The sequence below is a fragment of the Megalopta genalis genome, chromosome 10 (genome assembly GCF_051020955.1).
Source record: "Megalopta genalis isolate 19385.01 chromosome 10, iyMegGena1_principal, whole genome shotgun sequence".
Taxonomy (NCBI): domain Eukaryota; kingdom Metazoa; phylum Arthropoda; class Insecta; order Hymenoptera; family Halictidae; genus Megalopta; species Megalopta genalis.
This window is the reverse complement of record NC_135022.1, coordinates 14,914,409-14,929,737: the sequence shown is the minus strand read 5'-3', so window position 1 is coordinate 14,929,737 and position 15,329 is coordinate 14,914,409. Positions and strand designations below refer to the sequence as shown.

The window sequence follows — 15,329 nt, the reverse complement described above, 5'->3', positions numbered from 1 at the left end:
AATACGTATAATTTTGTAAAGCAGTCTTTCCATTAATTATTTTTTTTTACCATCCACAATTCATCAACTGTATCCTATTTAAAGTTGAAAAGTTTCCTTAGGGCAATTTAAAGTTCATGGTATGGGGTTCAAAAATTATAAAAATAATTGCAATTTACAAAAGCTCTTACTAACTACTCTGACAAAATTCAGAGTAAGATTTCTTATATTTAACGGTTCATTCGTAGCTAACAATAGTCCTCATGTAACAAAACCTCAATACTTAAAATTGATTTCCATCATACAATTATATACAGCTATATTTCTTCCACTTAAATGTTCATAAAAAATATGTCCATGACAACTAAAAACCATGTGAATCTTCGCGACACATTCACTGATCGTACAAATAGAAAATTCTCCTATATTACGCAATTTCACTGCAGAGACACGTTCACATTTTATACAATTTCCAAATTCAAATAAAAATTGTTCATCTTATAGCACTTTACATTTTCAAAGTTTTCGATACCAATGGTTTTATCATTTGCTGACGATTTGGCGCACAAAAATCACATAGATAATTTTTCCTGTCTAATGGAACTCCCTTGGTCTCCACGCATCCTGTAAGAAAAAAGATTATATTAGTGATATCGATTTGATCCATAATAATTTTTACTTATCTATAACACCCTACACAATTCTTGAACGTAATCTTTCAGTTTTGTTTTTCCTACCTGGCTTAAGAAATACATTTACATAATAAAACATACTTGATGAAACATGCAAATGTGATGACATGCAATGAAAAGTAAGTAGCAGAATTATATGGTATTTGTGTCAATACCTAAGTGCAGATATTTGTCACATGCGCTGCAATGCACTAGATTCGCTTCCAGGTCGAGTCTTGGGGCAGTATGACACCGACTGCAGTGTGGGCAATAGCGACCCTTTCGCCATAGCCTTGTTATTGCATAAAGATTACGGTGTTAGTGAACATGGATAAGGACTTGTTATAATACCAGAATTTAGCATGAGATAACTAAAATGACATTTCGAATCCTGGAATGTATGATTATCAGATTGCGAATTTTATGCATTTATAACATTTACTCTTCTCTAAAGATATTGAACAGAAGAAACTGATCTTTATATGATTTGCGTTTCTGTATTTGGAACGATAAGAATTAAGATTTACTTAAACATTCGCAATCTAATGATTACCTCATGTACGTGTGCACAAATGAATGAATACAGACAACCATTTGTTGCATTGCAAGTGATCTGCAACATCCAGGAATTCGGATATTGTAGTATTACAAGCATTAGTCAAACAAACCTTTTGGAAGAGGAGTTTAAAGATTAGGATAAAGGAAATTGTGAAGCACAAATGAAGCCCCGTGATAGTTTAAAGTTTTACATTTTAGTATGTGTTATGGATTAAATTTTCACGTCTGCAGTTCACCAGGGAGAGAGAGAGAAAGAGAGAGAGAGAGAGAGAGAGAGAGAGAGAGAGAGAGAGAGAGAGAGAGAGAGAGAGAGGGAGGGAGAACAACAAGCTTGGCCTCTACTTACTTTGAGCATGGAACGCATAGTGTTGAGACGTAGACTCGAGTATTTTTGTCACCCTTCTTGTATTCATGCTGCCACTGAGCGACACTGTTTCTATCCGAATTCGCACCCCCAGGTTCTCTAGAACCGCAGTTTGCACAAACTGCACATTCTTGACAATGCCATCTTCCTTGGGGTACTCGTCGAAGTCCAACACAATAAATATGATACCTAAAAATATATTTTAATATAAAAATTATGTTTACATAACTTTCCAAAATAAAAAGAGCCCAATTTATTACAAATTTTGTATAAGGGAAACACACCCTCTATCACACATGTCACAAAAGAGCATTTTATCTTCATCTGCCGGATCATGGCATTGCGCACAAGTTTTGCAGTCAGTGCATTGCCATGCATACGATTGAATGTGAGGAACCATATCTAGCGTTAAATCTATACACGATGGATGTACTGTAAGAAAAATTAAAATTGTTATAGCAGAACTTTTGAAAAATATGGACTTAAAGATATTATATTCAAAAGAATTACCATGTCCACTGCAAGTGCCACATTGTACTAATACTTCATTTTTGCTATGTTTGTTTAAGACTTTCAAGCACATTTTACATTTCAGTTTGACTTCTTCTTTTGGATTCACTATCTCCATATCCACATCGTCCATCGTTGACTGAGAACCTTCAGTGTCTTGTGTTCCCTCGCTAGAAGATGAACTATATAAAAAAATAGACAACTATTTTTTCACAAGACGCATTACAATCTAAATAATTTAAAACTGTGACACGAACCTCGAGTCGTCCGAAGATGAATCACTATCACTATCACTTTGAGATCCCTCTGATTGACTATCAAATTTACGTTCGTTTGGTCTCATTGGGCCATATAAAACAGTATTCAAAGGATAGTATCGCAGTTCAGCTGGTGTATATTCACGATAATAGTCTGTGTATTGACCTGGTATTAATGCAACAGGATAATGACCGATTTTACGTTCCGTTTCAACTTTCTGTTGTTTCTTTGGCACATGTATAGTAAAGGTTTGCAGATCTAAACTACACTTTCTATTTTCTCTGCGAGCTTTGTTCAGTCTAATGTTCCAAGATAGTGCAGACTGAACTGCCATTTCTGCCAGGTCGATTCTGTTCTTTTCTGCGTTTGCAGCTGCAGATAATTCTTTCTGTTTTTTGGAATGTTCTTTCACCTGCTTTTCGCGCATATGTTTCCTATATTCTTCATACTGATCAGGGAAATCACTGCACATTACATCTAGTACTTCTGAACTGCATATAGCTGTTAAACCTGAAGTAGTAATAAAACATTAGATATATTGCAACTGTTCTATGTTTAGAATGATTGTATAAGTACATGATTCTTACCCATATCACACATTGCTTCGCTAACTAAACCATTTTCTCTTAAGTAATTTCTTTCTTCCATATCCACTACTCTACGCTTTAAATCTGGGTACTTTCTCTTGAATGACTTTACGCCAAGGTACTGGGATATTTGTTCTTGTATCATGAAAGTTTCTCCTTTATGGTCAAGTGGCCATTCATACTCTGCAATCTTGTCTACTGTAAATGGTCCTTCATCTGGATCAAAGTTAATTTCCATCCTTCGATTCTTCACCTTCACTTTTTCTGACTCTGTGGTTGCTGTACTGAGCACACTTCCCTGGGACTCTTCATTTACCATTGTTTCAGAAGCTACAACACGTACCATTAAAACTTGACTTAGCTATTTGAAAACATAACCAATTAAAATGTTATAATGTATATTCTATAATTTTAATTAAAATCTATAAATTGTTTGAAAATAATACATCACATAAGGAAAAATTACATTTGAACTACTGTAATCAACAAATCAGAAGATAAATGACTGTTGATAAAAAATTAAACTTAACAATAAATATCAATACTTTTCCGGTTTGATATAAGTATTTAAAAAATATATACACTCTGAAAAAATATTTTGCTAACCATTATGGATTCGATATAACGTATACACTAACATCAATTATGGCTTCAAGCAGCAGCACATTTTGCCTTTGATTCAAATACAACTATTTCACATTTGGGTACTTGAGAGATGTTAGGACACAAGAAAAGATCTATTTATAGATACCTTGCTTGGAGGTCTACCAATACATTTGTCTTTTGATTTAGTTTAGTCATATGATGACTAAGGCTTATATTTCCTTATTGCTAATACAAAGATAATTTGTAGTATCTGATAATAAACTAGCAGTTTAAGGAAACCGACAAACGGTGCTTCATCAACATTGTATAAGTAACATGTAATAGTATGTAAATATAAACACTGATGTGTATCATTATACCTTTCCATGTTCTAAATTTAATGTGAATAATATATGTATTCAATACAGTGAGATATAATATGTAATATGTAAACAAAAATCTGTTTATCGATTTCATAGACTTTGATAAACCACAAAGAGAATAAGATAACGATTAATATAGAGAATTGATTTGAGTACCTGGTGCAGAAATATTTCTAGCTGGGGTTTGAGATCTTGATCCAGATTCTGCGCTCATTCTCGTTTCTTCGTCTATCACTTGCACAGTGGATACATTTTCATGTTTTCCGGTCGCTTCTGGTAGTCGTTTCGATGTTGGCGTCAACCAATTCTGATGTTCTGGAGGTACCAGCATATCTTTATTTTCAGATTTCGCGTTCTCTGTTGTCTTATCAGACTTCTCGTCTGGAGTTTGCTTTAACGCAGTCTTTTGCATTTTTTCAGAGACTACCTCTACCTGCTTTTTATCTTTGACATTATCTTTAGACTCACTTGTTGCTGATTTAGAAATATCACTACTTGGATCCAAATCTACTTCTTGTATTTGTTTATTTGTGTCTATGATTACATTTGTAGAATCTGAAATAGTTGCGTTTGCAATCTTGGATGCATCATTCTTTTGTCCTGTAGATTTTTTCTCAGCTCTACCTACAACTTTAGTATCTACTGCAGGCTGTTTTAAAGCTTTATACAATTCTGATGGCTTTGCACAGGACTCTTCTTGCCCAGGAGGACAATCAATTGTTATTACCGCAGTCGTTGAAGCTTCTATGGCAGTTAAGTCTTGTTCTATTCGAACCTTTTTGTTCATCTGTGTATCTGTGTTATCTAATTTTCTTTTTCCTCGACCTATAAAAGAAATATCCCCATAAAAGCAACCTATGTTTACTAAAGCTTTTTTACTCAGTACAATGTATCCTATATAAATATCCCATATAAATATTGAATGGTTTTTTTTAACACCTTGTATATATGTACATAAAACAAATGTATGTATTCATTACATTGTTAATGTTTAAGGGCTTCTGGAAGACATAAAAAACAATGAAGTAAATATTATATAAAATACAAACCTCGTCCTCTACCCCTTTTAGGAGGTGCATAACTTTTTTGACTCCTGCAAGTTCTTTTAGGCCTCTCATTTTCTCTGGACTCTACTTGTGGTGCTTGCAATTGTTGTTGTTGCATTTGTTGAGCTTCATCCAAAGTCAACGGGTCTCGGGATAACAGCATATGTGTTGGAGGATGAACAGTTGGTTGGGCTAATGGATTTCTTCTAGGTCTGCCTCTTCTTTTGGGTACCTTCACTTCTGGAATTCTCGTAGGCGAAACTTCCTCTATGATCACTACATCTTGGCTGGAATTTGAATTCTCATTTACTATAATCAGTTCCGGTCGGTGCTCGATGATTTCGCAATCAGAGTTCATGGGAGAACTGGTGGAATTTTTGTTCAGCATGTCTTTAAGTTTATCGTTCATCAAGCTATCCTGTGACTTCGACGGTCTGACTTGGGTGATACTAATCTCCTGACTAATCACGTTCATCTGTTGAAGACTAATCGCACTAGATTTTGGATCAAACATAAATTGCTTCTGGTTTCTGGATGTAACTGGCTGAATAGTAACCTCTGGCAAGATCTGAGTTAATTGAGTTTCCAATTTCGACTTTTTGGGCTCTATTGGGGACACAGTTATGTCCTTACGTTTAGGAGATATTTCTATTGTACTATCAGCTTTCTTTCCTTGCATCTGAACCGGCTCAATCGTCAATTCTGAACGGTTACTTTGCAAGATTGTTGGATGTCCAGCTTTGAGGAATTTCAATGCAGTCTCCTTGTGAGTCTGTGTCTGTTCTTTATACCTCTGACCAAAACTGTGCTGGTCTGCAAGTTCCTTCGGTCGATAGCTAGCCTCTCCATGATTATCGCAAGCAACAATGGTTGGATGTCCAGTTTTGGATAACTTAATTTTCATTTCGAGAGGCGATTCAGTGTCTCTACGTCTTTGCTGCCTTTCCTTCTTATCAGGATCCACTATAGAAGCATCGCCTGTTTTCAACAGTTTAATTTTCATTCCTAAAGTAGAGTCAGAGGTTTTCGGGTGTTCTGCATCAGAAACACGTGATGTTTTACTCGCATCCTCTGCAGCTATCTCTGGTTGTATAATGGAAGCATCACCAGTTTTAGACAACTTGATCTTCATTCCAATAGGTGATTCTGTTCTTTTAGGAGTTTCCAAAAGGGGTCTATTGCTTTCTTCCAGTTGTTCTTGTTTTTCAGTAGGTACTATTGATGGTTCGCCAAATTTGGAAAGCTTAATCTTCATGCCGATAGGAGATTCAACTTTCTGTAGAGATTCTTGACAGACCTCAGGTTCTTCAGAACATTCTGATGCTATTACTGATGTATCTCCAGACTTGATCACCTTAATTTTCATGCCTAAGGAGTCTGATATTTTAACAGTATCTTGTGATGCATCCTGCTTTTCTTTGGCCTCCGCTTTCTCCTTCAATTTTATATCCTTACTTTCATCAGAGATTTCTGAGTGGACGATGGATGCGTCTCCAGTCTTAGATAATTTGATCTTCATTCCAAAAGGTGATTCTGTTCGTTTGGGAACATCTGGAACTTCTAATTTCTGATTTGCATCCTCGGGAGCTTCCATTGGAATTATAGATGCTCCACCCTTCGTTTTGGCTAACTTGATTTTCATTCCAATGGGAGAATCAGTTCTTTTAGGTGCCTCAGGCGATGATTCCAGCTTGTCCTTCATCTTGTTGTCCTTACCTTCTTCTGGCACATCGGGAGAGACAATGGAAGCATCTCCGGTCTTGAATAACTTAATTTTCATCCCGATTGGTGAATCTGTTCTTTTGGGGGAGTCATAAGAAGTCTCTTTTGGTCTTACCTGTGATTCTCTGTGTTCTTCTGGAATATCTTGTCTCTCAGTTGATATTATGGAAGCATCTCCACTTTTTGAAAGCTTGATCTTCATTCCAATTGGGGACTCAGTTCTCTTGGGACTACCTTGGACTATATCCAGCTTATCTTTATGCTTCATCTGCACGTCTTTCGAATCCTGTTGCACTATAGAGGCGTCACCAGTCTTAGACAATTTAATCTTCATCCCAATCGGTGATTCAGTTCTCTTGGCTTCTTCAAATTTATGTTTCCCTTCCTTGGAATCATCGCCAGCCTCGTGTTTGTCAGACGAGACAATGGAAGCATCACCAGATTTTGATAATTTGATTTTCATGCCAATCGGTGACAACGATAAAGTCCCTTCCGAGTACCATTGTCCTACTTCTTCGATGTTCTCGTTGGATATTATAGAAGGATGACCACCTTTTGATAGTTTCAGCTTTATCTTTCCCAATTTTTGACCTGGACTATCTTCAGGATTCGGTGAATTAGTCGCAGACCTGATCTTCGGGCTTTTAGGTGACCTGGGTTCTGCGCAATCAGTAATCGCGGATTTAGCAATTTTCAATATGATCCTTGGAGAACCAACATTTTCAAAATCATGCTTCTCAGAATCTTTGCGCGGCGTGTCCACGATCTTCGGCTCCGTTTGATGCGACAACTTTGGTGACTCTAGCATCTTCTGAAAAGCGATTAATTTAGCATCTTTTTGAATTAAAAGACTATCCTTTGAAGCTGTTGGAGAGATAGCAACTTTTGTTACATCTGTAGTTGGTATTTCTATTTTAGGCGGTTCCTTCAGACGTTCCTCCAAGATTGATACTTTTGGGATCGTCTCAGACGTTTTTAAAGGCAAGGAGTGTAATGCTTCCGGAATTTTCTCCTCCACAAATAGTTCTGTTTGTTGCACTTCCATAGTTTCCAACGGAACTGAACCAAATTTAATTTTTGATTCAAGCAACTTAATTCCCTCTTCCTCTGCTATCAGTTTCTCCTTGTTTGAATCAAATTGTCCCCTTGTAGCATCTAGTTTCACCTGTTCAGCTAGCTTTCTTTCGCTCTCCAACTTTGCTGCTTCCGAAATGATCTCAGCTTCTGAGATGGAAATTGAATCTGTTGCGATGCTCTGCAGTTCCTCTGCCAGCTCTGTGTCTTCGCACATATCTTCGTCAGGAACAAAAAGAGCTGTTGTATTTGTCTGCTTCGAAATATCTTCTACAACGCTCTCTACCATTTTCGGGGAAAGTATTAATGGAGAATCAATGGCTTGTTCCTCAGATTCTTGGAGGAACTTAACAGCTGATTCGAGTTCAGATATCTCAGAACTGGGTTGTGAAGTTTCTGTGGTTTGTACATTGCTCAGGTTTTCAGAAGGATCATCATTTGCTGGTATCATGTCTGAAACCAATTCCAATTTTGCCTCGGTTTCCTCCAGTTCGTCTACAGTCTCTAGCGGTGCCTCTTCAAAATCCATATCTAATTCATTCTCAGGCAAATCGGAATTCGCTTCTAACTCCTTTTGCAGACTTTGCACATTTTCTGAATTTATGGATTCAGAAATCGTGCTTTCTTTCACCTTTGACAAACTGTCTGTTTCCGAATCTTCGGGTATGACATTAGAAACTTCCATTAGATTACTGTTTTCAGTATTTTCTTGCAACAATGTGGTATCGTTATCTGTTAAACAACTGCTAATGACATCCGTCATATAATGTGTAGTCTGGTTCGATTGTTCTAATAATAGGCTCATGTCCACATCCTTCGATAGCGTTTCTTGTTCTTGGGATGGTTTCTCTGCTTTCACTATTTTTAACGTAGTATCCTCCCCTTCTTGTATTAAATCCAAGCCCAACAAACCTTCGAGAGAATCTATATTTTGTGTAGACATTGAATCCTCCATTTCTTTACCCATGACATTTTCAGAGCTCTCTGGTAACTTCTCCGTCAACTCTACCATCGTAGTGTCAACCAGTGGCAAAGATGCAGACTCTTCTAAGACTGACGCCATTTCATCTGTTACAACTGCTTCTGTAGTTAAAATATTTTTAAAGTCAGTTGCGCTTCTGACATCGTCTAATATGCTTGTAACAATATCCTCCGTGTTATCATTCTGTTCTCCAGAAAACATTTCTTCTACAGTATTAGCAGATTCTAATATTGCCTTAAAATTATTTTCATTAGTATCAGTTTTAGAATCATTACTTTCTATCTGTTCTTTTCGTGATAATTCCACATCTTCAGTTAGCATTGACTCTTCAGTGTTGTTTGTGTTAATAACTTTTTCTATATTTTCATCTAAGGTATCATGCTTTTCTATTTTTATTACTTCTTCTCCTATGCTAGCATCATCCTTTTCTAGTACATAAACTGATTCCTCTTCTTTTTTATCATTAATTATGTTTTCTTCTACTATTTGATCAAAATTATCTTGATACAATACTAATTTAGATTCAATCTTCACTTCTTCTAAATTTAAAGTAATTCTTTCCTCTGCATCTTCTTCTACATTCTCTGCAGGTACTATGGGTTCTCTGCACTCGGATGGTAACAAAAGTAATTCTTCTAAATTAGATACTCCATCTTCACTTTTCAGAGAATCACTAACTTCATCATTTTCTACATTTGCATCTGATTCTATTAAAGTCTTTACATGCATCAGCTTAAACTCTTCCTGATTTTCCTTCTGTTCTTTATCATTGTCTTTTGGTGTTTCCAATTCAATTGTTTCATATTCCATCTCTTCTTCTTCTTGTAAAGAAACTTTGGGAGAAGATTTTTCTTTATCATTAATTAATGTGTCTCTATTTTCTTCAGAAACTTTTGCAACCTCTAATTCAGCACACACCTGAGAAATATTAATTTCATTTTTCTCAACTGTTATCTCGTCTGAATTTTCGTTTTCTATTGTGCTGTGAGCTTCTGTTAGTTCCTGACTTTGTACTTCAGGAATACATTCTTCAATTGGCAATGGTTCTGTATGAGTAGTTTCTACTTTGCAATTATTTTTCTCTAAAGAATCGACTTTGATCTCAGAACTGTTACCTATAGTATCAATGTCCATAGGAACTGAAATATTTGAAATTGTCTCTAGATGAATTTCAGGCTCTTCGTTTAATTCCATTGTCATTGGTACTTCAATCACAGAAGCTGTATCAGATTTTTTTGAAGTCTTTATTTCATCTTTAAATGATTCCTCTTCAACTGGTAATTCCACTGCTTCTTTGGATTGTACAGTAATAGATGCCTTTATTTCAACTTCTGATAACACTGAATTTAAATTGCTACTAGCTTCAGTTTGCAGGTTTCTACTAACATTTGAACTCGCAATATTCACAGTATTATCAATTACATTTGCAGTTTCTGTAGTTAATTTTATACTAGATGATGTATCCAATTTTGGTGAAGATAATTCACTGGGCAGCAATTCAGATTCCTGTAACATTTCTTCTATGGCTTCCAATTGCCTAGTGTCAATATCTTTCGTAATTTGTTTAATAAATACTCCATCTGCTGTTTCTGATTGTTTGGTATCCACTTCTTCTATAGTTTCTGATTCTTTGGTATCCACCTCTTCTATAGTTTCTGATTCTTTGGTATCCACTTCTTCAATTGTTTCTGATTGTCTGGTATCCATTTCTTCTGTAGTTTTCGATTCTTTGATACTCACTTCTTCTATGGTTTCCAATTGTTTGCTATCCATTTTTTCTGCAACTTCTGATCGAAAAGTATTTATTTCTTCTGTAGCTTTCGATCGCCTTTTCTCAATTTCTTCTGAAACCTTTGCTTGTTTAGTATCCATTTTCTCTAATGAGTCTAACTGTTTAGTATCCATTACTTCTGCCGATATTAACTGATTCTGATTAGTATCCATCTCTTCTACAGTTTCTGATTGCTTAGTATCTACTTCTTCCACAGTTTCTGAATGCTTAGTATCTACTTCTTTTACAATTTCTGAATGTTTAGTACCCACTTTTTCCACAGTTTTTGAATGCTTAGTATCCACTTCTTTTACAGTTTCTGAATGCTTAGTATCCACTTCTTTTACAGTTTCTGAATGCTTAGTATCCCCTTCTTCTATAGTTTCTGAATGCTTAGTATCCACTTCTTCTATAGTCTCCGAATGTTTAGTATCCACTTCTACAGTTTCTGAATGCTCGGTATCCACTTCTTCTATAGTCTCTGAATGTTTAGTATCCACTTCTTCTACAGTTTCTGAATGCTCGGTATCCATTTCTTCCAAAGTTTCTGAATGCTTGGTATCCACTTCTTCTACAGTTTCTGAATGTTTAGTATCCACTTTTTCTACAGTTTCTGTATGCTTAGTATCCACTTTTTCTACAGTTTCTGAATGCTTAGTATCTATTTCTTCTACAGTTTCCGAATACTTAGTATCTACTTCTTCTACAGTTTCCGAATGCTTAGTATCCACTTCTTCTACAGTTTCTGAATGCTTAGTAACCATTTCTTCTACAGTTTCCGAATGCTTAGTATCCATTTCTTCTACAGTTTCCGAATGTTTAGTATCCACTTCTTCTACAGTTTCTGAATGTTTAGTATCCACTTTTTCCACAGTTTCTGAATGCTTAGTATCCAATTCTTCTACAGTTTCTGAATGCTTAGTATCCACTTCTTCTACAGTTTCTGAATGCTTAGTATTCACTTCTTCTACAGTTTCTGAATGCTTAGTATCCTCTTCTTCTAAAATTTCTGAATACTTAGTATCCACTTCTTCTAAAGTTGTTAATTTCTCAGTATCCATTTCTTCTGCAGTTTCTAATTGCTTAATATTCATTTTTTCTAGACTTTTTGGTCGTTTAGTATCAATTTCATCTGTGGTCACTTGTTGCTTAGTATCTGTTTCTTCTATGGTTTCTGGTTGTATAGAATCCATTTCTTCTGATAGTTCTAATTGTTCAGTAACTATTCCTTCTATAGCTTCTGGTAACTTAGTATTAATTTCTTCTATAGTTTCTGATAACTTAGTATTCATTTCTTCTATAGTTTCTGATAGCTTAGTATTCATTTCTTCTGTAGTTTCTAATTGTTTAGTATTCAATTTTTCTGTAGTTTCTGATGGTTTAGTATTAATTTCTTCTGCAGTTTCGAATTGTTTGTTACTCATTTCTTCTATAACTTCTAATTGTGTAGTACTCATTTGTTCTAGAACTTCTGATTGCTTAGTATCCTCTTTTAGAGCTTCTAATTGCTTAGTATCCTTTTCTTCTGAAACTTCTGATTGCTCAGTGTCATTTTGTTCTTGAATTTCTGATTCTTTAGTATCCACTTCCTCTACTGCCTCTGATGATTCAGTGTCCATCACTTCTGTAATTTCCAATTGCTCAATATCCATTTCTTCTATCATTTTGAACTGCTTGTCTGCTATTTCTTCTTCAATTTCTGATTGCTTAGTATCTGTATCTTTTACACTTTCCAATTTTTTAGTATTCATTTTCTCTATAGTCTTGAATTTTTCAATAGTCACTGTTTTTGTACTTCCCTGTTTCTCAATATTCATTCCTTCTACTTCTTCTGAAACTTGCATATTTTCTGTTTCTTCTGGATTATCTTTAATATGCAGAGTATCAGAAAATTTACTCTCATTGGAATTGTTTTGAGATTCAAATTGTGCAGAATCTACCTTCTCGTTATCATCCTCAGCAGCGATCACTGCAACAGTAACATTCATTTTATCAGATATTATTGTATTAAATTTGTCGACATTCTCAATGTTTGAAGTATTCGTATCTTCTTTTTCTTTCTGACTTGTTTCCTTTATGTCTATTTTATTTTCTTCTGTTTTATATTCTTCCTGTTCGTCTACATCCATATGTTCTATATTTTCTTGAATTTCCAACTTTTCTTCTGTTATTTCTGTTTCAGGTTTCTGCACTATTGAAGCTAATAATTCATTTTCGGATTGCATGCTATGTTCTACTTCCATTTCTGTGTATTCTACAGTCATTGATTCTTGTTTTGCTACTATAATATTTTCTTCTTTTTCTTCTATAATATTTTCTTCTTTTTCTTCTAATATTTTTATTTCATTTTTATCCATTTCTATAGTATCAACTATTACATCGTCTATTATACTTTCCGAAACAATATTTGTAGGACTATCTACTTTACATTCTGTCTGAATTTCTATTTTTTCTGAATTATTAAATACTTCCTGTGCATCCACATTAATATCAAAATTTTCTATAGTCTCAATAAGTGTATCCTTATTTGTACATGTCTCATCTAAATTTATTTTACTAAATGTTGTAGTAGCATTGCCTGTACCACCTTGTGAGTTACAAGATTCATTTACTTCCTCCTTTTCTTCCTTAGACATTAAAGTATTCTGATTAACTGTATCTACCGATTCCACATCGTCTGTTTTCATATCTTGAGAATCTCCCGAACTGTAGGCCTCACCAATAAGTTGTAGACTGCCACAAATACCACTGTCACATTCTACAGTTCTATTTACATTTCCCTTGCTAATTACAGTCTGTAAAATACACTCCTGATTAGATTGATTATGTTCGACATTTACTTTAACTGAAACATCAGCATTTTCAACATCTTTAGGATTAACAACAGCTATAGAGTCTATAGATACATTATGTTCACAATTGTTTTTAGTATCATTATTTTCCTGTTGATTTCCTAGCACCTTATCTCTTATCATGGTACTTTCACCTTTCACTGTTTCAACACCAAGAGTTTTCTCATCATCTACCGTTGATGTCAGACATTGATTCTCAGTAGATGTTTGAACAGCATCGTTGTCTTCGATTTCCTTCCCCTGCTGTGCTGGGCATTTGCTTTCAGCTATATTCTGTCCCCCATCAGTCTTAGACTCTGTGATAATCTGAGACAATGCAGCTATTTCACTCTCTAAAGTAGAATCACTGACTGGTTCCGACTGTACACCAATAATGTCATTGATATCCATAATGCTTAATGCTTCTGTGTCATAGGTTTCAGAATCGCTATCAATACAATAGGGAGCATATCGGTCGGGCGAGTCATCTTTGATTTCTGTTTCCTTTGTCTTGTCTTTAGAGCCAAACAGGCCCATCTTAGAACTTTCAGACATTGTTTTGATATGTCGCGTAGGGCGCATCAAACCTATGGTCGCGGCCTTGCTTTTCCTCCGGCTTAGAATTATGAAGCAAGTAGAGAAACTGCTCCTCCTCTGATTGGTTGACGCTTCACAGTTAAACACTACTGCCCTCACAGTTTTAGACAAAGGGAGGAAGTAACGAGTGAGCAAGAGAGCACGACATTAGCACAACACAAGCGAAACAAGTCACACCGACGACCTACAGCTTGTCTCACTTTACCATGCTTGTGATCTCACTCTATTCGCGCATCCGTTTGCCTGGTGCTCCATATGAAACACTCGGTGTGATATTTAACTTATGCGGTTTAGTAGGCGTGTGCGGGATCCCGATGTTACGGGATCGAGACGAGATGAAGAAATTCGAGCGAGATCGAGCGGAATTCCGATACATTTTACTGCTCGAAATCTCGAGATCGCGAATGTTTCGGGACTCCCGAAAGCTTCGAGACTGCGCTCGGTTCTCGGGTGGTCTCGGGCAGTCTCGGGCGATCTCGGATGATTTCGGTCTCTACGCATGCATAGGATATGTAAGAACCTACAAGCGTTGCACACGATCTGTTCGGGTTTCAGTTGTCAACTACACACTGAAAATATAAAGTGAAAACGGAACAATAATGATATGTCTTTGATAATATTTGAAAATGATAATATAGAATAGTTCGCACTGCGCTTGACCTTATGTAAACATTAAATAAGAAGGATATAAATAAAAAATACAATCTTTAGAATGTCATATGAAAAACATAGAATAATTTGAGTTTTATTAAAATTGGTTGATAACATAGTTACGTGTACAAGAGCATGTTCATTACTGGAGAATATTGAGCAACTCAATATTGCACTTACATTGCTATGTTTTCTACATAGAGTGAGGTTTAGAGTGAAATCGCATGCATGGTAAAGTGAGATGGCCCAGGTGTGTTGTCCGTGTGGACACTACTTATAAAGCACGCTGTTTTCGTTCTATCTCACTCTCGATCATCTCCTGTTCTCTTTCTAAAGCATAAAATAGTGGGGATAATGATGTTTACATACAGTAATGGGACCTACTCCTGTATGATTTTCTTACTTCCTCAGCTGCCGCATACATCTCTACCATTTTACTACACATCCAATCCGCAGTGGATCCTGTCTCAGCAGTGAATCGTTAACCAATCAGAGCAAAGAAAATTTCTGTATCGACCCTCGTTAACGGATTAAGCTGCGGCCTGAAGGTATGCAGGTGTAGGACTCATTATTGTACTATGGTAAAGCAGAAATGCTTACTATGGTGAGGCATGTCTGTACAAAATACTGTCTTCATAGTCTGTTTACAATTATGATATATATTAGAAGCGAAACTTCTGTCGAAATCTGCGATGTTCTTGATCCCTAAATTGAAACGTAAAAAAACGCGGCAATATTTGGATGTAATAAATTTGTGAGA

At 35.8% G+C, this 15,329-nt stretch overlaps 1 protein-coding gene across 3 annotated transcripts; it reads right to left on the bottom strand.

Moving 5' to 3' along the window:
* Positions 1–166: 166 nt before the first annotated feature.
* Positions 167–14,504, bottom strand: e(y)3 (PHD finger protein enhancer of yellow 3). Of its 3 annotated transcripts, none has more exons than XM_033470022.2 (9): positions 4,945–14,504; positions 4,052–4,720; positions 2,928–3,257; positions 2,340–2,850; positions 2,083–2,252; positions 1,857–2,004; positions 1,555–1,761; positions 827–942; positions 167–603 (listed from the first exon to the last, which is right to left on the bottom strand). In XM_033470022.2, the coding sequence occupies exons 1-9, from the start codon at positions 13,901–13,903 to the stop codon at positions 488–490; spliced, it is 11,226 nt and encodes a 3,741-aa protein (XP_033325913.2). In that variant the 5' UTR covers positions 13,904–14,504; the 3' UTR covers positions 167–487. The 3 variants fall into 3 exon arrangements, with proteins under 3 accessions (XP_033325913.2, XP_033325912.2, XP_033325916.2); XM_033470021.2 differs by having other exon boundaries at positions 2,083–2,264; positions 4,945–14,501; XM_033470025.2 differs by lacking the exon at positions 827–942 and having other exon boundaries at positions 2,083–2,264; positions 4,945–14,498.
* Positions 14,505–15,329: the final 825 nt, after the last annotated feature.